This window comes from Cydia pomonella, chromosome 16, assembly GCF_033807575.1.
Source record: "Cydia pomonella isolate Wapato2018A chromosome 16, ilCydPomo1, whole genome shotgun sequence".
Lineage (NCBI taxonomy): Eukaryota > Metazoa > Arthropoda > Insecta > Lepidoptera > Tortricidae > Cydia > Cydia pomonella.
Genome location: NC_084718.1, coordinates 5218919 through 5242590, shown reverse-complemented (window position 1 = coordinate 5242590; position 23672 = coordinate 5218919). Strand labels below are relative to the sequence as shown.

Below are 23672 nucleotides of genomic sequence, written 5' to 3'. Positions count from 1 at the left end.
ACTTCTATTGCGAGGTAACCTTTTGACGCGCGTTTGATAAGTATTGACTTGATTTCACTAAAAGAATTTCACAGAGCAATTTAATAATGTCAATACGAAATCAAATAAGATTTTCTTGTAAATCAGAGGTTAGACTTGAAATGGAGATATATTGACATTTTTAAATTCCTTTTCTTCAATGAATATTTGACATTATGTTGGAAATAGTAGTTCTTTTCTTTCAAATAAATTGAAATGTAAAACCATTTTTCGCTACAGTCAGCAGATGTAGCTACTTAAGTCAGGTGATCAAAAAAAATATATATATAATAAAATATATACATATGTAACTAGAACGCGTCACCAAAATGCCGCTCACATACAATGGCAGTTACGTTATCATTCAAAAACGAAAAGTTGAAATAACATACATATATATGTGTAGATTACAATTTTCTTTTATTATGGAATATCTCCTTCTTCCTCGCGTTTTCCCGGCATTTTGCCACGGCTCATGGGAGCCTGGGATCCGCTTGAATCCCAAGAATTGGCGTAGGTACTAGTTTTTACGAAAGCGATTGCCATCTGACCTTCCAACCCGAAGGGTAAACTAGCCCTAATTGGGATTAAATCGGTTTCCTCACGATGTTTTCCTTCGCCGAAAAGCGACTGGTAAATATCAAATGATATTTTGTACATAAGTTCCGAAAAACTCATTGGTACGAGCCGGAGTTTGGACCTGCGCCCTTCGAATTGCAAGTCGCATGCTCTTACCGCTAGGCCACCAGCGCTTCTTATTATGGAATATCTCCTATTTGAACTTATACTTGTACAGATAAGAAAGGTTTCATTTAGCTAAGTTTTCCTACCTACACCTAAAAGATACCTACAAAATCTACTATGGTCGTAGTAGTAGGGCAGCTCTGAAGCTTTTACCCAGGCTGCAGCTCCACCATTAGTTATGCTTTATCTCTGTCACGTGTCTTACCGGTGCACGGCAATTTGTCGCTGTACGGAACTTATCGACAGCGATAAAATACAGTATTTTCCTATCCAGCCATTGTAATCCAATTATTGAATACAGTTTAAGTCGACTACCGTCACTTATACCGCTTATATAATAGGTATAATAGATGATCAAACGAACTTCTCGAGCGAAGTTCGATCACTATTATATGAGTCGTTTCATTCGAAGATATAACATTTACCAGGTAGTCCTTTAAACCTACAGGCGACTTTTGCACGATATTAAGAGACAGTCAATTGACTATTGAACTGATTTTTAGTTCAGTCATTCGTTCCCCTACCCTTTCCGTTCGTTCCACCGTTATAGTTGCTCATTATCTTTAGAGAAAACGCAAACCTTTTTAAATTTAGGGTCGTATTAGGGAGGGAGGGTTATTATATCTTCGAATGAAACGACTCATATAATAGTGATCGAACTTCGCTCGAGAAGTTCGTTTGATCATCTATTATATTTCGTTCGTTTCATTCTTCAGATATAACATTTACCAGGTAGATGTTTAGAGTCTTAAAGTTTTGCTTAAGGTGGAATGAAACTATAGGTATATAGACACGAAATCAATAGGTATATTTCTTTTCTTCTTTGACGTGACCTTATTGGTCAGTCATCTAATATTAACAATTGTTCATATAATCAAAAAATCATCTACTTATGATCGATAATCTTATTATCTAAGGATTGTCACTTGTATTCGGCAAGCAAACAGATCTCGCAAAGAGTCCTTCATCCGATAGTGGCCTATTATAGAACCGCGCAAACGACGTAGACGCCGAGGTCCAGCCTGCTGTGCGGCGGATAGTGTCGACGCTGACCCCGGCGCGGCTCGCGGCCGACGTGGCGGCGTGGCGCACGCTGTGCGCGCTAAACACTGTCATGTCGATGCCACTTTCCGACAAAACATTTTTAATCCATCTGCTGATGGTTTGAGAAGTTGCAGGTCTATGTGGAGTCTTGTATGTCAATAACAAACGTCCTATGCTATCAACTCTCTTATTTTTTGTTACAAAAATATAATCTCTGAGAGTTGTAGCAGGGCATATAGAAACATTATCTTTAAAATATGGGAGGAAGAGGACCGGTTGCTCTCGCCCGACAGCTGATGTTTTAATTATGTCCGTGATTCCAACTTTGACACCGTTTGTGGTAATAACAATATTTTCGATTTTTATAAGCGATAATGTTTGAACCCTATGCGCTGTGCATATGGCCAGTAATGTAACTAATTTTTTCGACAATAGTTCCAGGCTTATACTTGTATTTGGATACCAGTGAGAGACACGGTTTAAAACAACCTGAGGGTCCCATGTATGGTTATACTTGGGACCGTTCGGTCTTTGTTTGTACGCCCCTTTAAGAAGGCGTTTCACGCAATCGTCTGAACCGACACTGTCTCCCAATAACAAGGATAAGGCTGAAGGGTGACTATTCAGTGTGCCGTATGCACAATTTTTGTTAAATTGTTCTGTTAAAAAAGACAATATTGTCGATTTTGGGGGATTGAAAATTTCAATAGAATTAACGGTGCAAAATTGCCACCAGAGCTTATATGTAACTTCGTATTGTTGTATTGTTTTGTCGGAGAGTGATGCCAACATCAGTGTTATAGCCTCTGGTGGGGAGCCTCTTCGACTGAAGGACTGTTGCAGAGCTTCGCGACCCCCAGGGTAAGCCCCTTGTGTAGGGGATGGCAGTCCCTGTAATTATTATTATTATTATTATTATATAATTATAGGCGAGCAGCTATTTAGCTGATGAGCCTATGTCACACAGTGTCCTGTATTATACAGTTCAAAGTTTGTAAAGTCGTATCACATCACTAAGTAACATCAGTCTAACTTATTGTTTAAAAGCCACTTGTCCAATCTGTTTTTAAAAACATTGACCGAGGGAGCAGTTACAACACTATCCGGTAAACGGTTCCAAGCCGCCACGACACGGTTGGACAAAGAATGATATGCAGCTTTAGTAGTAGTGGGAGTGCGAACAATTCTTAGGCTGTGACCTCGGGTCTCGCGGCTGATAGTTCTTTTGTTGATTATATCGTGAATGTCGGGGAGGTTGTAACAGTGGGTAACAATCTTAAAACACTCGATAAGGTCTCCTCTCGCTCTCCTGGCTTTGAGTGTGGGCAGCTTCAGTACCTTTAGCCTTTCTTCATAAGGTAGGCGTTTGAGCTTAAATGGAATCTTGGTGGCTCTTCGCTGCGCACTCTCTAAAAGGTCAATGTCTTTGACAAAATAGGGATTCCATACTTGGAAAGCATATTCGAGCAAAGGGCGGACATATGTTTTATAAATTTTGATAAAAACTTCAACAGATATGCATTGGAAGGAGCGTTTTATAACATACAAGAACGAATTTGCCTTTTTGACTATATTATTTATGTGCTCACCCCACTTCAGGTTATTTGTAACTGTCACACCGAGATCCTTTTGAGACGTCACCGCTGCAATTGGCGAGCTTCCTATCGTGTATTGGACCATAGGGTTTTTTTTACCAAGGTGCAGAACTGCGCATTTGTTAACATTTAATTTTAATATCCACTGCGAAGTCCACTCCGTTAACCGATCCAAATCAGATTGCAGCTGACCAGAAGAAACATGAGGGTTAGCGAAGAACTTTCCATCATCTGCAAAGAAGCACGATTCTGACTCTATTAGTGCTATTAAGTCAGTCACAAATATTCCAAACAGAGTCGGAATGGTCGGTAATGGGAATGAAGCAAGTTTTTATTCGGGTTGAGAAACCTTATCTCCGAACTAAGAAGGCTCTGCAATAGGGGGAACCACGGTTGCGATGGCCAAAAAGGAAACACTAATATTCCATTTGCTTGATCGTCTACGATCTTTCTAAGGCATTTTAAAATTAACGAAAAAGGGGGAAAGGCGTAAAAATATTTTTTACTCCAGTTAATTGTAAATGCGTCGACCGCTATCGCATCTGGGTCGCATTTCCATGACACAAAATTTTGGCATTTTGCATTGGAACGAGAAGCAAATAAGTCTATTGTTGGTTTACCAAACCGGTGTACTATAGATTCAAACGCTCTGTCCGAAAGTTCCCATTCGGTGTCAGGGTTAACTATTTTTCTAGACTCTGGATCCGCAATATTTTCTTTTGTATTTATATATGATGCAAAGATCAATATATTTCGCTTCTCGCACCATTGCCAAATTGTACGAAACAAATCGTTTAGGTGTGGAAACTGTATGCCCCCCATGCGATTTATATAACTTATAGCGGTCGTGTTATCAACCCGCAACAAAATTGCACAATTAGTAATATTTTTTGCAAAGCTCTTTAATCCGAGGTAGACAGCCAGTAATTCTAAATAATTAATATGAGAATCTCGTTCTGAAGATTTCCACGTGCCATTAATCTTATTTTTCCCACAAACCGCACCCCAACCTGAGTTGGATGCGTCACTGTAAATTTCGAGTTGAAAATTAGGATTTCTCATGTAATTATTTGATGAACTAATATTATTTAACCACCAGTTAAGATCGTCCAGTATGGTACTAGAAGGTTTCATTTTAGCTTCAAAATTATCGTTATTTTTTAATAACTCGAGATATTTTTGCCTTTCGAAGTTTTTTGTATAAACCCAACCATATTTTACAGCGGGACAGGCTGACACTAAAACTCCGATGAGTTGTGAGAACTCCCGAATGGTACATTTAGGGAGCCTTAGAAATTTACGAGCCAATTGTGCAATTTTGTTTCGTTTATCTTCGGGTAAGGCAATGGTCAAATTTTGGGTATAAAAGTTAAACCCTAAAAATTTACAAGTCTGTTCTGGATGTAAGGAACTCTTGTCGTAATTGATAACAAATCCTAGACATTGCTTATAGCTTTAAGGTTTCCTTAACATTATTAAGACATTCTTGAAAAGAGTCTCCTATGCACAGAATGTCGTCCAAATAAATGACAGATTTGAGACCTCGCGATCTCAAATTAGACATCACTTCTTTCATTATCTTTGTGAATACTCTAGGGGCTACAGATAAACCATATGGCATGGATGTAAATTCATAGGTATGTCAGATTATTAAATTGAAATCTCAAGTACTTTCTGTCATTTATATTTATAGGTATAAGCAGATATGCTTCTGTCAAATCTATTGTGGCTAAAAAACCATTTTGAGGAATGAGTTTTGAGGCCGTGCGATAATCCTCCATCTTAAAATGACAGGGAGTAATAAATTTATTGAGACCTCTTAAATTTAGGATAAAACGCTTTCCTCCGTTAGGTTTTGGGGCAAGAAAAATCTTAGATATATATTGGTTTTTGACCTTAGGGCACTCAGATATGGCTCCTAAATCTAACAGCTTTTGTATAGCTAATTTCATATCAGCGACTTCATTTTGTTCAAGCGTGTTTGACGGAACAAATGTTTGTTTTACGTCCGAGTTAAATGGGATTGAGTAGCCATGTCTGACCCAGTCCAAAACCATGTCGTTCGATGTTATTTTTAGCCAACAGTTATAATAATGACTTATTCGGCCGGCATGTACCTGCGTTACGGTGCATGGGCACGTGTCTTGGTCGCGGGAGATGTCTTGGCCGCTTGTGGAGCTGGAAACGTCCGACGGGTGTAATTCGTCTGCCTGCGAGCACCTCTCCGCCCCCCCCCTGTTCGACGCGTAACGAGGGGGCGCTGACCAGTTTCCCGAGTATGACGCTCGACTTGTCGACGGCTGTGCTGGCGTGGGTTTCTTTGGGGACGTTTTCTTGATTTGAAGACCTTGTTTTTCAATGGTCTTAGCCGCCTTGATTTTTTCGCCCAATTTATTGCCAAATAGGGTATCATCACGTTCTGTATCTTGAATAACTTGCAAGAACGTCTTATCGAGACTAGGAGTGATGAGTTTTATGCGACTCTGAGTAGATGACGCATGGAGGTCACACAGAATGCGGCAGCCGTTACTGAGGTGTTTCATAGCTTCGATTCCGTTGGCATCGACACATTTAATTAGTATATCCATGGCCCTGTTGACGGCAGCGATCCCTTGGCCGAGTTGTTGCTGCGTTGTGGCTAGATTTTTATCTCGGTTCCGGACCATATCGGGTACGGCTGCTGAAATCTAAAACGAAAAAGAAGTGATTATTACATTTTATGAAAAATATTTTCTCTTGGGGGTAGGTTGCGAAAATATTTGTGTCGCAGAGTAACGCGCATCTACTTAAGACTGCGCGCATTATTCTGCTTATTAACATCGTTGGAGACTCGCGGTCAACCCCGATGGTTATGTGATCATAGTTAGAGACTCGCAGTCAATCCCTATGTCGGCTCATTTTAATCACTTCTTAACACCAAATAATATATAAACAAACTTACCTTCATCTTCCGATGAAGACGAATCATAAATTATCCTGTATCGTCTTTTATGATCCTCTAGTCTTTTAATTTTTTCACGGTAATAATTTAACTTTTCTTTAGCTGTGCGCTTCGACATTTTTGTCGTAACCGAGGAGCTAAAGTGGCGCGTGCGTTCGTCGCCGTGCACGAAAAAAGAATGAGCAACTATAACGGTGGAACGAACGGAAAGGGTAGGGGAACGAATGACTGAACTAAAAATCAGTTCAATAGTCAATTGACTGTCTCTTAATATCGTGCAAAAGTCGCCTGTAGGTTTAAAGGACTACCTGGTAAATGTTATATCTGAAGAATGAAACGAACGAAATATAATTATAGTAGCGTTTCACCATGTTTTGCCATCAGGCAAATATTTAAGTCAAGATGGAGCATGGAATTACATGTATAATCTATTGCTATCTGAGTATAAACAAACTAACAACAGTTATATTCTACGTCAGACGGATATTTCGTGAGTGGGTAATATTCAAATATCAGATATCAAACATTTATTCAGCAAATAGGCCACAGGGGCACTTTTACGTGTCCATTTTTACAAACAATAAAAATTACAGAATCCCCATCCCCTGCATCATAACTATGTACGCTTTAATGAAATAAATAATTTTATATGTAGTATTTTTTTGTACAAAATACAATTACAAATATGGAATCGATGAAATAATATATACTTTATTAGAGATGTATACGGTCTCTAAATGTCAAATTACACAAAAAAGACTATGGTAGAAAAATAAAACCAACAAATACTAAAGCTAAAACTATTACCCGTTGGCTTCAAGTTGGTCATTACCCCCGGTCCGCTTCCCCGCAACGCCCCCTCAGAAGAACCACCTTTATCCATTCGGCTACCACCACAGCTTTTAAAACTACTTTTTATTACATTCAATACAACCACAAAAATATTAAATAAGTATGAAATTATTTTTATCGTCTTAGTAATTGTATCAATTTAACGGTCGGCAACGGCCAACTTAAAGCGAACTTATAGTTATTATAAATAGGTGTTTGGGGACAATATTACACAGATTGACCTAGTTCTAAACTTAGCAAACTTGTAGTATAGGTAGTAGACATATATGTGTAGACATTATACTGATTCCATAAGTGCCTACATAGAAAACCTTTATAATTCAAATATGCATGGTCATCAGACATATAAAATGCGGGATGCAATCAAAGTTCCCCAGCTTAACAGGCACTACCAACGAACTGCCGTTAAATGGTAAAACGCTGCAACTCAATTTACAGCGTTTTAAATTGCCTTTAGTCTGTAGAAAACTGTCAAAACGCGGTAACTATAGTTTGGGAATACCAAAATATTGTAACAGCAGTTAACGCATTTTTACTTCAAATCCATGATAAAACTGGTTAAATCAAAACGCTGTAAATGCTACTAGGACGTTTTGCTTACATTGTCATATTTTTTATATTACGAGCATAGATCATGCCATAACGCGGCAAGTGACTGAAACTATGATGTTATGTCGTTTATAAAAAAAGAGTACTTATTTAATTTATTTTTTTATAAAGTATATAGGTCTCCATTTTAAAATTAAACTTTCGATGTTTTCTTTATAATTTTTACATACAGATATCAATAAATTACAATGAATACGATTTATAGATTGTAATGTGGTACATTGCACAGTAAAAAAGGATAAAAATATACTTATATGATGTTTTCTATATTCAGTGAATCAGTTTATGAGTTATAACCTAATAGCCAAAACATTGCAACTAGGAATTGATGCAATGATGTAACTATGGAGTTACAGCATTTTGCTAAGACGTTCTGTAGTATATTTTTTGTAGAATCATATTGGCAAAATACTTTATGGCTAATATTTAAGTAAATTTACATATTTATAACATTTTCATTAGTCAGCTATATAAAATGCATTATTAGAGGTATATTGTACAAATTTCAACGTTATAAGTTTATAAATAATAGGTGTTTCAAAACTCAATACAATTTTTTCTCAAAACTACTTTCTTTGACTTGCAGCGCTCTACCATGTGACTGCAGGAAAGCTAAAATAGCTACTAAAATATATCTTAATTAATTTTTTGCCCCACTAACACTTTTATAAGCTCGCGATTGGATATTGAAATATCAAGTAGAATGCTTACAGATACTCGTTATAACAAAATGATGACTCGACTCTAACTTATGCTCCAACTTTTTAGATGCCTAGTTATTATTAAAGTTCTTAAGACTTGCTGTGTAAGCGCTTTTTAACGCTCGTTTCTTTGATAGTAATAGACCTTTGTCTGTCGAGTAAAGTATCTAATGTTAAATATTGTAGCTTTAGTTTTAACAGAATAGTACGTTTTGTAATACAGTTGCGGAAAAAAACTATACTTTTAGGGGGAGCGGGCACTCCATACACGTAATCACATTAAAAAAAAATTGTCAATATCAAAGTGTGACATGTCATACGCTATATTTTTAATAACAACTTTAAGGTTAAATAAAAAAGTGTTTTTCATTAAATAAATACTTTGCGTTATTGTCCGTTATTGCAATTTTTGAAAATAATCGATTCGAAAATTAAAAAATAAAGTTTTTTTTGTGTATTTCTGTCATTTTTTATACCATTTCTTCTGTAGAAAAATACCTATTTATAAGATACAGCCACATACAAGTAGGACTTTCATATATATTCCTTCGACTTTTAAAATTTACGGCATAAACAAGTGGCTCTGTATACTATTTACAAAGTAAAGACAATATAGTACATTACGATACAAGTGCGAAAAATAGGAAATTCGAAACGAGTGGCGATAAATTAAAACACGACCGAAGGGAGTGTTTTAAATCGACACGAGTTGCGAATTACCTATTCGCACATGTATCGTACAACGTTTTACAGTACATATGGCCCTTTAAATGATCGACACAGTAACATAATATGCTACTTCTCGCACTAGTGCTATTATAAAGTAGCCCCATATGTACTGTAAATTAATTTTAACTATCATGTACAGGCATCTGTGGGCTCACCTCTCTGGCTCTCCGTGGCAACGTGCGGCGGTACAGTGGATGTCGAGGTTCTAGTGAGAGGCAAGCAGCTATACGTCGCGAGGAATATAGGTTAGCTCCCATCGTTCAATTATCATAGATAATATCCACGGAGCCAGTGGGCTCTCCTCTCTGGGTCTCCGTGGCAACGTGCGGCGGTACAGTGAATGTCGAGGTTCTAGTGAGAGGCAAGCAGCTATTCGTCGCGAGGAATATAGGTTAGTTCCCATAGTTCTCTCTCTCTTTCGACGCGGCGACGCGACGTGTTTTGGCTACTTATGTGCCGTCAGTAAGTAAATATTTAAAAAATTTGGAATTTTCACTACGAAATATTTGGATTTTCTCATATTTTTGTATTGGAATCGACATTTTGGGTTTCCGAAATGAAAGTTCTATTAAGTACATGTGTGTCTGCTGAGATACACAGGTTGTCCAGCGGCAGATTTCTGATTTCAAATTTAAATCCTAATTTTCGAACATTGCGAGGGAGACGATTTTAAGTTTTGAGTGTTTTGGATTACACATTGAGTGCCGGGACCTAGCCCGGTGGGTTCTCCGTTCGTAGTCGCTTTCTTTCTGAGATCGACTGCGAGCGTAGCGCTACGAAAACGTCGACAGTGAATGCGTTAATTACTGACATGGATCGCTGACCAGCAGAGTAGTGTGTATAATACTATTGAGGCGTATCGTACCAAAGGCTCTTTTATTGTATTTTACAAGCTTATATTTAACTTGCCCTGTAATGTTAGTTTAGGTATGTTCGTGTGGGTCAAATCTTTGAAGCACGGCCTGATTCGAAGAATGAGATACGATAACGATAAGTTCTGGTTTATATAAGTTCTCATTTAGATATCGTTTGTATGTCGTATAATTGACAGAAGCAGCTCGATTCGGGCAACCAATGTCACTTTGACGTTAGAAATATTGTAGATAGATCTTATTGGGATCACAGCGGAATCTAAATAAACGTCAATTATGACATGTTTAGTTATCGATCTTTTAAAGATCGTTCGAAGATCTTAAACGGGCCGCCACTTTCAGATTTCCAATTGAGCTGAAATTTTGCATACATTTGTAAATTTGATGATAATGCAATATATACATGGAGGTGATCTGATGATGGAGACAGGAGGTGGCCGTGGGTACTCCGTGTGTTTGGGGTTATTGGAATTGTCTTGATGAATATTATATTATTATAGTTGCCTGTGGAAAGAATTACAGTCAGAGATAAAAGCTTTTATTACTAAACATAAAATGAAATAATCTTATTTAATTTAATTTAGAATCGTATGTCTGCCGCTGGACAACCAGTATAGCTGTGACGCTACAGTCCAGTCCTAACGTAGAGGATCTGGGCTAACTTTGTTTGCCTGTCCGTCCGTTTGGCTGCCTGTTTGCCTGTAATCAAAGGCTCCCGTAGTTTGCCCTGAGCTTCGCTTTGTAGAATTAGACGTACATTTCTATCGGGCTAGTGGACGAAACCCGCGTCAATCAAACGCTAATACAATGTCTAGACGTTCTATTTAGAATATCTAGTAAATAATGATAAGATAGAAGAAGGTATTCTGATTTTTAGGTACATAGGTATTTTGTATTTAATAGTAACTAGCAAATTATACACCTAAACCTTTCTCAAGTATTACTCTATTGGTAAGTGAAAACCGTATGAAAATCCGTTTAGTAGTTTTTGAGTTTATTGCGAACATACATACATACAAACAGAGAGACGCAGCGGGAGACTTAATTTTATAAGGTGTAGTGATGCCAACTACCTACTACTTACTTTTCAAATAGACGTGTAATTTAGAAAAATATTCCTAATAAATCATTTTCAATGTATTTTTGAACCATCCTATACACAATGTCTTTATTGAATTCCGTTAACTTCGGGGTATCGGTAAGTACGTTTAAGGAAACTAAATGGCATAGTTAATTAAAAAAAAAGATTTTTTTTATATAAAAAGAAAATCATTGTTGCATATAGCGTTGTTGTAACGGGGACATTACATTTAACTCAACCAAACAATTGAAAACTGTGCCATCTCAATGTCATTTCGAACATCTATGTTCTGATATAGTACGTACGTTTAGTAGCAAATGTATTAACTCGTAATAAACACTAATCAATATGTAAATAGGCCCTAAAGGAAGAGGACACGCTCGTATGGGCCTTATAAGATAAATATTAATTATTGACTATCTCCGAAATGGAGTCAATTAGAATACCGGTGTCTTTGAGAAATTAACTTAATTTATGCTCAGGGATGGACCCTTGAAATTAACGGGAAACAACACGGTGTATATTGTTACGTATTTTGGTACTTTGGATAGTAATATTTGTGTTAGTTAATCCTTACTTTGGCATATTATAATCTAATAAAGTTTTTTTTTTCATCACAGCAAAATTCGATATAATATCCAGGGATCGGAACCGGTTTTTTGCAAAAACATCTAAATAACCATATATTTCGGTTTATTTTATACTCTAAATGTAGGACTCAGATGTGTTTTCAGATAACGACTTCGTATTATTAGATTGCCTAATTAGAAAAGAAGTAATTAACAAAGAACGAAAAAATACCGTTTTCGTTCCCATACAAAAAATACCGGTTTCCGATCCCTGATAATATCTAATACGAGCCTCCTAAGGTATATATAATAAACTTTAATGACAACAAACATTACGCACTTTAGTGTTCTTCCCGCGAGTTACCGCACGTATGCTGATAAGACTCTGATCTTTGCCACTTCGTTGCCACAAATTTCAACCATAGTAACTTATTGCTCAGATATTAAACTCGAACACGTAGGTACTTATCTAGGATCTGGCATGCGTCCAATAACACTTTGGCCGGGCAACGCTTTATCAGCAACAAATTAGGTATACTTGGCCAGACAGGCCAATTCGAGTTTAAGTTATTCCATCTGTTTCCGATACAGTCAAAAGTGACATTTCTTCAACCAAAAACGTCACTTTGACACTGACAGTTCGGTATCATATCGGAAACAGATCGTATAAATAAAATTCTAATTGGTCTATGAGGAAAATGCATTTCCTCCGCACAGCGCGCACCGAGCGCGTAGGCAGTGTCGGCTGCTATAGTGACTCAGGCACTGGCTTAGGGCCGGTACAGACGGACTGCAACTCGACTGCAACATGTATGGGAACTGCATGCCGACTGCACTCCAACTGTTGCAGACCGTCTGTACCGGCCCTAAACGACGCACTACGGAAACCCACGGGATTCCAGACTTGGGTCCTGGAGTCGTGGGTTACTTTTTCTTAGTATATGACATTTATTTCGGTTTACTATGGAAATCATTTGAGCACGTTATATCGGACAACCCGCGTTATCCATTTTTCAATTCATTGAGCCACCAATTACCAAAATAAGTATCAATTGTTTGCAGACCAGTTAGGGGACGGACCCTTCTCCATACAAACGTAGGCACCTTTTTCCTTTCTGGATATTGACATTTTGGAATTTTTTTTACATAATTTGTTGTATTTTAACCATAGCAACGCCCCTGCGTTTGACTTTTTAAATTTTTTGATTATTGTATAAATTAGGAGCGAAAAACAGATTTCATACAAATATTTAAATGCTCCTAACTATTAGGGGCATAGCTGCTGCTGTGGATATACTTACAAATTGTGTCTAAATATTTTCAATAAATAATGTTCATGTCCAGAGAGGAAAAAGAGGACGACGTTCATATGATAAGGTGATTTCGCGCGGGTCCTCAACTTTCGTCTTAAGCCAGCATGACGATGATGATGATGGTATCCTGTTATCCTCATCAGGGACATTGGGCTCTCTGAAGGTATTTCTATTTTTCATGGTCTAGCTCCACCCAGCCCAGGCCAACTGATGCAGCCTCATTTTCCCCTGTGCGCCACCAGCTGGTACGTGGGCAACCTTTGCCCCCTTTTACCGGGAGTTTTTAAAGTCAGCCCTTGCTTGGATAGGTGGTTGTTTGGCCTTCGTAAAACACATCCTATCCAGCGCCATTTCCGCAGAAGTATGTCCTTAGCTAAAGGGTTTTGTCTGGTCAATCGCCATAATTTAGCATTGGAGATGGTCTGTGGCCAGTAGTTAAGTCAGCAACACATTGTAAAGAATTTAGCCGCTTCGATAAATCTAATAGCAACTATAAACTTTTTTACAGATCGTTATCTTAAGTTCTCCGCAGACGCGTCAACCTCGACGCAAGAAACAAGCGATGAAGGTTCCGTACAGTTCGACTCGAGTTCGGAAGAGGCTAAGATGCGATATGTGGTCAGGGTCCTGCCAAGCCGGTGGGACCAAGAGGCAGTTGGGATTGAGGTAAGTTTTCTTTTATCTTTCTCTATCTCTCTGATACCAAAATTAGTAATGCCACCAGAACCTTATACAAACTCAAAAAATATTTAAAGTCAAATTGAAATATACAGAAAACTTATTATCAAGCATTATTTGCTCTAACGTTCATTATGAATTTAAAGGGTCGGCAACGCGCATGTAACACCTCTGGAGTTGCAGGCGTCCATATGCTACGGTGACTGCTTACCATCAGGCGGGCCGTATGATTGCTTGCCCCCGTCGTGGTATAAAAAAAAAGTGGCAATTGTTTCTATACGTTCCTTCTTCTCCTTCTTCCTCATGACTGAGGGACGTGACGAATAGTAGACACACTTCACCAACGCTCTGCAAGCCGGTGGAACTTGGGCTCGGTGAATGTTAGAGGCGTCGATCGCTATCTCTCCCTTAGTGTTTGAAATAGTTATTTTCACACTGTGGTTGATATATTGCTGTTATATTTTGGTTCATATATTATTTATTTATTATGTATGTCTTTATATATTTTCTTATATGTGTATGTTTATTTACCTAAATTATGTGTATGAAAGTAGGTTTCATAAAGTTTTTTACAACATCTACTCTTTTTGATAATTGTCTTGTTTCCGATTCCCAAAGGTTGTCTAGAAGAGATCGCTTTTTAGCGGTAAGACCGCCTGTTGTCTACCTCTATCATTAATCTTTTTTTTTTTTCTTTAAGCTCTATATGTTATTAAGGTGTGCCAATAAAGAGCATTCTATCTACCTAGACGCGAGAGAAGTGGCCCCCCACCCACGGCCTCGCATTTAAGAGGGCCCCACGGGAGCCAACCCTTTTTATTACCTTAAGATTACACATTGGAAGAAAAGGGCTTCGCAAATCGGATTTTGCCTACGGCTAAATTAGTTCACGCTACGCCACTGCCGATAATGTGGCTTTAGTTTCCGAAATGATAGATTTACTACATTTAAGGTGCCCGTGAGCATTGCGAGAGAATTTAACGGTGCATTCCTTTTGTGAAATTCGACAAAAAAGATTTTTTTTCATTTTTTTTTTCATTTTTTTTAACACTCCTATACATAAAACGTAATTTTTATTGATAAACACATAATTTAAAATTAACTAAAAAGTTTTTTTTATTTGGGGGGTAGCCTCTCGAATACATTTTTGACTCTGACTCTGACTCTGACTCTGAAACTAAAAAATCTAATCCAGAAAATTTTATATGACATTTTAGTTTCTAAATATTACCAGGAATGCTTAGTTAAAATGTCTCGCAATGCTCATGGGCACCTTGTATAATCCTGTTATCTTCTACGTAAACACGTTAAGAGGGAAGAATTAAATAGCTTTGCAATCCTATAGTATTAAGTGTAGTAACGGTATTTTTTCTATGAAATTCCATTTCGGGAGAAAACATTTTCCACTAACTAAATCTTAACAGATCACCTTGATTTTGATGTAGGTCGCTTTCAAATTTTTTTTTTGTTTTGCTTATTTTGAAAAAAAAAGGAAAACCTATAAACAATTTTTTTCATTGTGTCATTAACATACTAAATAAAAAAGCGGCCAAGTGCGAGTCGGACTCGCCCATGAAGGGTTCCGTACCATTTATGACGTATTAAAAAAAACTACTTACTAGATCTGGTTCAAACCAATTTTCGGTGGAAGTTTGCATGCATATCATATTTTTTTTTTGATTTTTCATTCTGTTATTTTAGAAGTTACAGGGGGGGGACACACATTTTTTCACTTTGGAAGTGTCTCTCGCGCAAACTATTCAGTTTAGAAAAAAATTATATTAGAAACCTAAATACCTATCATTTTTGAAGACCTATCCCTAGATACACCACACGTATGGGTTTGATGAAAAAAGATTTTTTGAGTTTCAGTTCTAAGTATGGGGAACCCCCAAAATTTATTGTTTTTTTTTCTATTTTTGTGTAAACATCATAATGCGGTTCATAGAATACATCTACTTACCAAGTTTGAACAGTATAGCTTTTATAGTTTCGGAAATAAGTGGCTGTGACAGAATCGGACAGACAGACGGACATGACGAATCTATAAGGGTTCCGTTTTTTGCCATTTGGCTACGGAACCCTAAAAATCGTGATCGTGACCTTCATTCTCGATAGATCCAGTCCATAGATCCAAAATGGATCTAGTGAGAAATGTTTTTCTTGTTAGATCCAAATATTCGGTTAATATTTAGAAGTGAAAAACGTTTTCTCTTTTTGCATGGACGATCGCGTAGTATTCTCAAGTTGTATCAAATAAAGAATATGTCATTAAACACGCCTGTGACATATCACACAATCACAGAAAATAATAATAAAAATAGATCAGTATTTTTGCTTTCGTTTTGAATCACTTTTGTTGACTCATTTTCATAGAAGTGCATGTTAGTCATCTGGAAAATAGCCTGGGACATCTGCCATTATTATTTATTATAACATAAAATGCCTTCACAAAAAAATTTAATTCAACAAAGTGGTCACGACAAAATTGAGGTGGTTTATAGGATAGTGGAAAACCATTTCTTCATAAAAACGTAGTCCCCATTTTCCTCTCAGAATATTAAGTAAGTATAAGTAATGACCGCGGTCATCCACTAGGTACATACTGTTCAAAAGACCTATTTTGTATTTCTTTTAGCTGACAGCATCAACATCCCGCTGGGGAATCATAGAACCGGAATTGTCGGACGACAGTGCGACAGTGCGAGAGCTGAGGCCGAAGCGCACCTGCTCGTCCACCGACATCGCCTTCTTACCAGCCACGCACTACGCCAATGACGTCATTAGGTATTTATAAATATATACATGTGCGAGAGCTGAGGCCGAAGCGCACCTGCTTGTCCATCGACATCGTCTTCTTACCACCACGCGCTACGCCAATGACGTCATTAGGTACTTATACATATACACATGTGCGAGAGCTGAGGTCGAAGCGCACCTGCTCGTCCATCGACATCGCCTTCTTACCAGCCACGCACTACACCAATGGAGTCATTAGTTATTTATGAATATACACATGTGCGAGAACTAAGGCCGAAGGCTGTTACGTCTTCATGCTGAAACGAATTAGATGAAACTTAGTATAGTGATAGATTGAGGCTGGAAAAAGAACATAGGAAAGTTTTTAGTGTCTCCGGGCAATTCTTCGACTGAGATGGCAGGATGGTGTTCCAAATTCGGAGGTTCTGCGTCATACTGGCATGACGGGTATAGAATGCCTACTCATGAAAGGTCAACTGCGTTGGTGTGGACACCTTGTACGCATGCCGCCATCAAGATTGCCTAAAGTTGTGTTTTACTCCGAGCTAGCTGCGGGTAAACGCAAGGCCGGTGGACAATATCTGCGGTACAAGGACGTCCTGAAACGCCACCTGTCGGCCACAGGCATATCGTGTAAGTCGTGGGAGGATATTGCAACTCGGAGATCGGACTGGCGAATTGCGATCAACACTGGTCTCAATGACTTCGAAAGTGCACGCCTCGAAGATATTGACGCTAAACGCCAGCTTCGAAAATCTCGGCCCAAGCCCTCCTACACATACACTTACGACTCAAATAGCGAGCTTTACTGCACGACTTGCGGCCGGAAGTTTAAAACAAAACTCGGTTTCGCAAGTCACGTTCGAGCCCATGCACGTCATAATTTACAGAATACCTGATTTGTCCGGGTGTCGCCGTCGACGGATGCGTCTGGGAGGACATCATCATCATAAATATACACATGTGCGAGAGCTGAGGCCGAAGCGCACCTGCCCGTCCATCGACATCGCCTTCTTACCAGCCACGCACTACACCAATGATGTCATTACATTAGTTATTTATAAATATACACATGTGCGAGAGCTAAGGCCGAAGCGCACCTGCCCGTCCATCGACATCGCCTTCTTACCAGCCACGCACTACACCAATGATGTCATTAGTTATTTATAAATATACACATGTGCGAGAGCTAAGGCCGAAGCGCACCTGCTCGTCCATCGACATCGCCTTCTTACCAACCACGCACTACACCAATGATGTCATTAGGTATTTATAAATATACACATGTGCGAGAGCTAAGGCCGAAGCGCACCTGCTCGTCGATTGACATCGCCTTCTTACCAGCCACGCACTACACCAATGGAGTCATTAGTTATTTATAAATATACAAATGTGCGAGAGTTTAGGCCAAAGGCTGTTAAACTTAGTATAGTGATAGATTGAGGCTGGAAAAAGAACATAGGATAGTTTTTATCTATCATAAATCATCATTATCGTCATTTCACGCAGTCGCGGGCAGAAGTATTTATTATATATTTATATTATTATAAAAAATGCCAAAGTGAGTCTGTCTGTCTGTAACTATTTCACGCTTTAACCGCTAAACCGTTTTCGGTGAAATTTTGTATGAATATATTTTAAGTTCCGTGAATTGACACATGATTTTATCCTAGAAATCATTCCTCAAGGCGGTAAAAAGGGAGTCGAAGTGGTATTTGGAAATACTTATCAAACACAGACAAAGTCGCATTCAGAAATTATAAATTCATGCATTCTTACACTGTAATTGTATTGCGTACCCGTAAAGGGTAGCCGTAGTGACTATGTTTGACACTGTAAACAATAAACTAATTCTAACGCAGCGGTTTACGTGAGCGAATAACTCTCGAACGCGAAACGCCGCGGGGCGGCGCGGGTGAATCAATCCTTTCATACCTATGGAATCGTCCCATGTGGGCGATTTCGTTGCCAACGCGAATTCCGTGGGCCGCCGCGCCGCGCCGCTTCGCGTTCGTGAGTTATTCGCTCACGTAAACCACTGTGTTACTGTTTACAGGTACTGCATAGTTGCTCGAGAGACAAGCAGTGGAGACCTGTACTCATGCGCATCAAAGCGAGCTTCGAGAACTTGTGTCAACCGCGTACAACGGCCGCCGTAAGTTGTTTTTACAAGCTTTTATTTAACTTGCCCTGTTAGTATATAGTATGTAGGAATGTTCGCGTGGGTCAAATCTTGTAGGCTGAATTTGCACTTCCCAAATTTCCGATTGAGCTGAATTACATAGGGTCGGCAACGCGCATGTAACTCCTCTGGAGTTGCAGGCGTACATAGGCTACGGAGACTGCTTACCATCAGGCGGGCCGTATGCTTGTTTGCCACCGACGTAGTATAAAAAAACGTGATCGGCGATCACGTGATGCTTTCTGTAGAAACCGAAGTGTTGTACGCCTCGGCCCAGGGGGCCTACCGCGAAAACCAACATTCGCAAATTGCGGGGATCTTGCTCTTTTACTCTCACTAACACGTAATTAAAGTGACAGAGAAAATGTCCGCAATTGACGAACTTCGATTTTCGCGGTTTAGCCCTAACTCAGACCTTTCTGGCGTGAGTTATCTATAAATATCCACCATTCCATATATTTTTTTAAATCTGAGCGGGTATGGTTAACACGAAATCTCTATTATGCTTTATTTCAGATCGCGAGTGATAAAGCAGAAAGTGACCGGATTGAAAACTGGAAGAAAATACGCCATACAAGTAACAGCGTCAAGTAAAGGAATATCTGTGCCATACAAAACTTTATACATCGACTTCTCTTGCGAATAATAAATTATATACACAGTAGATACTACCCGTTCGCTTCAAGGTTACCGTTACCCGGCCCACTTCCCCTCATCACCCCCTCAAACGCCTTATCTACTCGGCTGGGCAGCTTTACAACTAATTTTATTACATTAAATACCCCCTCCGTCGTTCCCGCTTAATTGAGTATCATGACTCCTTCGAAGAAGGCTTCGCTCCATCGGCTTCTATCCTCCGCCAGCCGTGCTGACCGACATCACCAGGGTAGGCACCACCTGTTCTGTCCAATGTTTAGGGCTCCGGCCACGAGGCTTTCTCGGTGAGCTTAAGGCGCTCTAGATTGTCAGAGCTTCTGCAAGCAATGTGGCCAAAATACTGAAGAATGACGGTGTAGACACGTCGCAGAGAGCCTCTGAGAATGTCTTGAGAAGGTTGAGCTCTTCTATGATGGATGCGTTCGTACGACACGTCGTCCGTTGTGTCGACCACGCTTTCTATGGTATTCAACATTGAATACAATCACAAAATCATTAAATAAATGAGCATTAAAAAATAAAGTACCTACGTAATTATTTTTTTGTTGATATTAGTAAATGGACTTGTGATGTTATCATCATCATGTTCGCCGGCGGCCAACTTGGAGCGAACGGGTAGTTAATAACTTGAAATTGAACTTAATTTACAACTTCAACTCTATTTTTGCAAATGTATCGTGGAAAATACACAATTTTGAAGTATTTTAATATTTTTTTGCAAATTATATTTCTTCTCAGAACCAAATGAGGCTAAAAGGAATTTTCTTTTTTAATTGACTGTTAATGTACATCCGTTTATTAATTAAGTACAACCCGGTCTTTTTCCTTTAGAATTTAATTAATTTTCTTGCCTTAAAGATCAAACCATATCATATACCTATGTATAATATGATTTTAATGAAGCATGTAAGAATACACACTTTGATGTAAGTATTTTGTAATTAATTTTATCTATTGTAAATAATTACGTATCTATATTTATTAATGTATAGAATTATAGATCAAAACCATAATATAACTATAATTCCTAAATTTTTAAGAAAAACTGTGGCATTTATTTCTATAAGTAATTTAATTTAGATAATAGCAACTAAATAAGTTCCTAATTATTTTTTGTAAATAGAGTGTAAAAGACCATTTATAATATATCCATATTAATAATAGGATTATCTTTCTCTCATCTCCGTTTTCCTTTCTTTTATAATTTTAGCTTCACTGAAATATACGGTACCTACACCGTGGGCTGGTAAATCCCGACGAATTTTAAAGGGGTATCTTGACGGCATTTAGCGACCGAAATGTCATAGTTTTTTCAAATAGGTCTTGTTTTAGAGATAATAACAATTCTCGTGATAATTTGTTTCTAAAATAACTTAGTGATTAACGCTTTTTTGCCTACAACGCTGCCACTATGTGATTTGGTTTAGATATACTGACTGACAGACATTAAAGTTTTAAAGATAATTCTTTCTTTTTTTATAAAAAAAACTTGATGTATTTGTTGTTATGTTTTTTTTCTTCAAGATGTAAAAAGAATTAACGCTTCGTGAGCAGAAAACGCAAACATTTTTATTTTATTTTACCAAAATCCTTTATTTTCATACTCTACTCGACGGGTTTATAAGTTTTATTTTTCTGTCGGTTGCGCAATTTGCAATACATAGTCCGCCATATTGTTTTAATCATGACGTCACATAGCCTATGTTACTCGGGATGATATAATGATTCCAACGATACCTCTAACATCTAAATCGGTTCAGGCATTTAGCTGCTAGGGTGGAACAAAGAAACTTACATACCCACAAACATGAAAGCTGAAAACAATACACTCCTTTTTTTGGGCAGTCGTGTAAAAAATAGGGACCTCCTGCGCCAAGACTAAAGGAAGAGATGATCTGCATCGAATGTTTGTATTTACTGCCACAAAAGCGACGACGCACCATTAGTGCTAAAATATTTTTAAAAAATCACCATGGAAAAACTTTGTGTAAAGATTGGGAGTCGGTTTTTGCCATCTAAAATGTTGTATGCTACGTTAATGTGTGCAATAAGAAAAAAAAACTTGGATTTTAGAGGGCGAGGGGTCAAAAACGTAATGTTTTAATTATATAGTCTGGCCCAGTTAGTAGTGACCCTGCCTATGAAGCCGAAGGTCCTACATTCGAATCCCGGTAAGGGCATTTATTTGTTCCTGAGTCATGGATGTGTTCTATGTTTTTAAATATTTGTATCGTTGTCCACGGACGGAAACAGCAATAACGTCTCGTCGCTAGTGCTAAAAAGTAAAAACGTCGAATATAAACAGTTGTGAGTCATACTAATATTAAGCTAAGTAGTTTACGGTTTCATTCCAATATTTTTAGGCACTCGTACAACATGTTTCAGAGAGCCTAGATATGCATTTTCAAATGTGCATCAGCGCGGCACGCGTGGCGGTGGGAAAACGGCATGCGGTACCCGTACCACGAGTACAGTGTACCACGACAGTCGGCTCAATATCAAATAAATACGATAACGATAAGTTCTGGTTTAGATAAATTTTCATTTAGATATCGTTTGTGTGTCGTATAATTGACAGCAGCTCGATTAGGACAACCAATGTCACTTTGACGTTAGAAATATCATAGATAAATCATATTGGGATTACAGCGGAATCGAAATAAGCGTCAGATTTGACATGTGGTTTAGTTATTGATCTTTGAAAGATCTTTCTAAGATCTTCAACGTGTCTTAATCATTCTTCGAATCGGGCCGAGTGTCAACACTGACATAAAATATTATAGTTTTTAATTTGTAACTTTATTGAACACATTATGTTAATATTTTAATAGGCAGAGACAGACGGACGGACAGACAGACGCACGAGTGATCCTATAAGGGTTCCGTTTTTTCCTTTTGAGGTACGGAACCCTAAAAATAAAGATAATAATCCATTTATTGAAGTATCCATTGGATGACTTTTGCATCGTCAACATGTATCCAAATTTTATCATAAACATGCACCATTATAATAAAAAAAAATAATGAAATGTAAAGAAGTCAACAAAAAAAGAAGAATATAAAAAATACATTTTTATAATAAACCTAATACTAAAACAATAATGCATGTGCATACAGTGCCATTATTTACATTATGGTATTTATGTTATTTTATTTATTTTATTATGCTACAACATTAATTTATACTGCTTGATAATATATTTAATACGTTCGTATAATGAATTTTGCACGCTACTCAATTTTCTTTGATATAAGAGTTAGATATAGAGCTAAGAGCGGCTCTGTCGCTAGATCACAGATGCCCAAGATGTACAAGGCCTGATGATGACTAACTGACAAAAATGATTCAATATTTTTATAAGTTGGTTTTCTCATCAATTTGTCTCTCCACGGAAAACTCCATAAAATATAGGGGTCTTGCGAGCTATGAGTAGGTAGAGAAACGGGCGGTCTGCTTCGAAGCTCTCACCTTGCCACCACCGGCCACGCTGTTCGCGCGTCATCATTTCCGCTGAAATAAATGCCTTTTATAATTTCTATATTAAAGTTCACTTATATTGCGACAGCATTGCTGCTGACTGCATCACTGCAGGACATTTTAATTATCGAACACATCAATATTAATTTTGCATTTCATGCAGCTATACACTCGACGGCAATGTTAGATACTGTATTGGCTCTTGCTTAATTTAATATCAGTCCTGATAAAATTGTCTTTTCTTGCTGCAATGCTGTTTGACGCATTACTGCCGATGGAAACGCTGCAGGAGAAGTCAATAATTACCTAAATAATTGACTTTTCCCACAGCAACGCTGTCGCAATTACAATTTAAATCAATTCAATTCATTTATTTACTTACGTGAATGTTATAATTATGTTATGTAGTAACTCAAGTATGATAGTAATAATTTTGGACGTTTGTTATTGTATGTAATATGTGTGAAGTAAAAATATACCTGTATTTTATGAGATTAGTACTTATTTGAATAAAAGTGGAATAAAATGATGGCAAGGTTGTTTGCTCGCTTTCAATTAGTTAAAATTACAGATATGTACCTAACTTGTAGAATTATCCAAAAAGTTGGGAACGATATACAAAACCTTTAGATCATTTTACAGAACCTAAAATAAATTTTCATTTTTTAATTTATTTAAAATAAAGTAAAGCAAGATATCATTATTAGGTAGGTTTTAAATCAAATTTACTATATTGGCTTGCAATAAAGCGGGAATCAAAATTAAAAAAATAAATATTATAGGACCAAATTAACTAAGTCCCATAGCAAGCTCAATAAGAATTGTGTTGTGGGTACTTAGACAACGATA

At 37.8% G+C, this 23672-nt stretch overlaps 2 protein-coding genes across 5 annotated transcripts in view; one reads left to right on the top strand and one right to left on the bottom strand.

Annotated features, from left to right (window-relative positions):
• Positions 1 to 19514, top strand: part of LOC133526242 (protein NDNF-like) — a 94444-nt gene extending 74930 nt beyond the window's left edge. For all 4 annotated transcript variants that reach the window (XM_061862774.1, XM_061862772.1, XM_061862773.1 and 1 more), the window contains exons 10-14: positions 9373 to 9478; positions 13577 to 13734; positions 16385 to 16533; positions 18563 to 18661; positions 19205 to 19514. In XM_061862774.1, coding sequence (XP_061718758.1) covers positions 9373 to 9478; positions 13577 to 13734; positions 16385 to 16533; positions 18563 to 18661; positions 19205 to 19334 — 642 coding nt within the window. In that variant the 3' untranslated portion in view covers positions 19335 to 19514. The remainder of the gene's footprint in view (positions 1 to 9372; positions 9479 to 13576; positions 13735 to 16384; positions 16534 to 18562; positions 18662 to 19204) is intronic.
• On the bottom strand, positions 486 to 6348 carry LOC133526597 (uncharacterized). The gene is made up of 3 exons (XM_061863287.1): positions 6343 to 6348; positions 5519 to 6088; positions 486 to 2697 (listed from the first exon to the last, which is right to left on the bottom strand). Exons 1-3 carry the CDS (start codon positions 6346 to 6348, stop codon positions 1675 to 1677), a joined length of 1599 nt encoding a protein of 532 aa, XP_061719271.1. The 3' UTR covers positions 486 to 1674.
• Positions 19515 to 23672: the final 4158 nt, after the last annotated feature.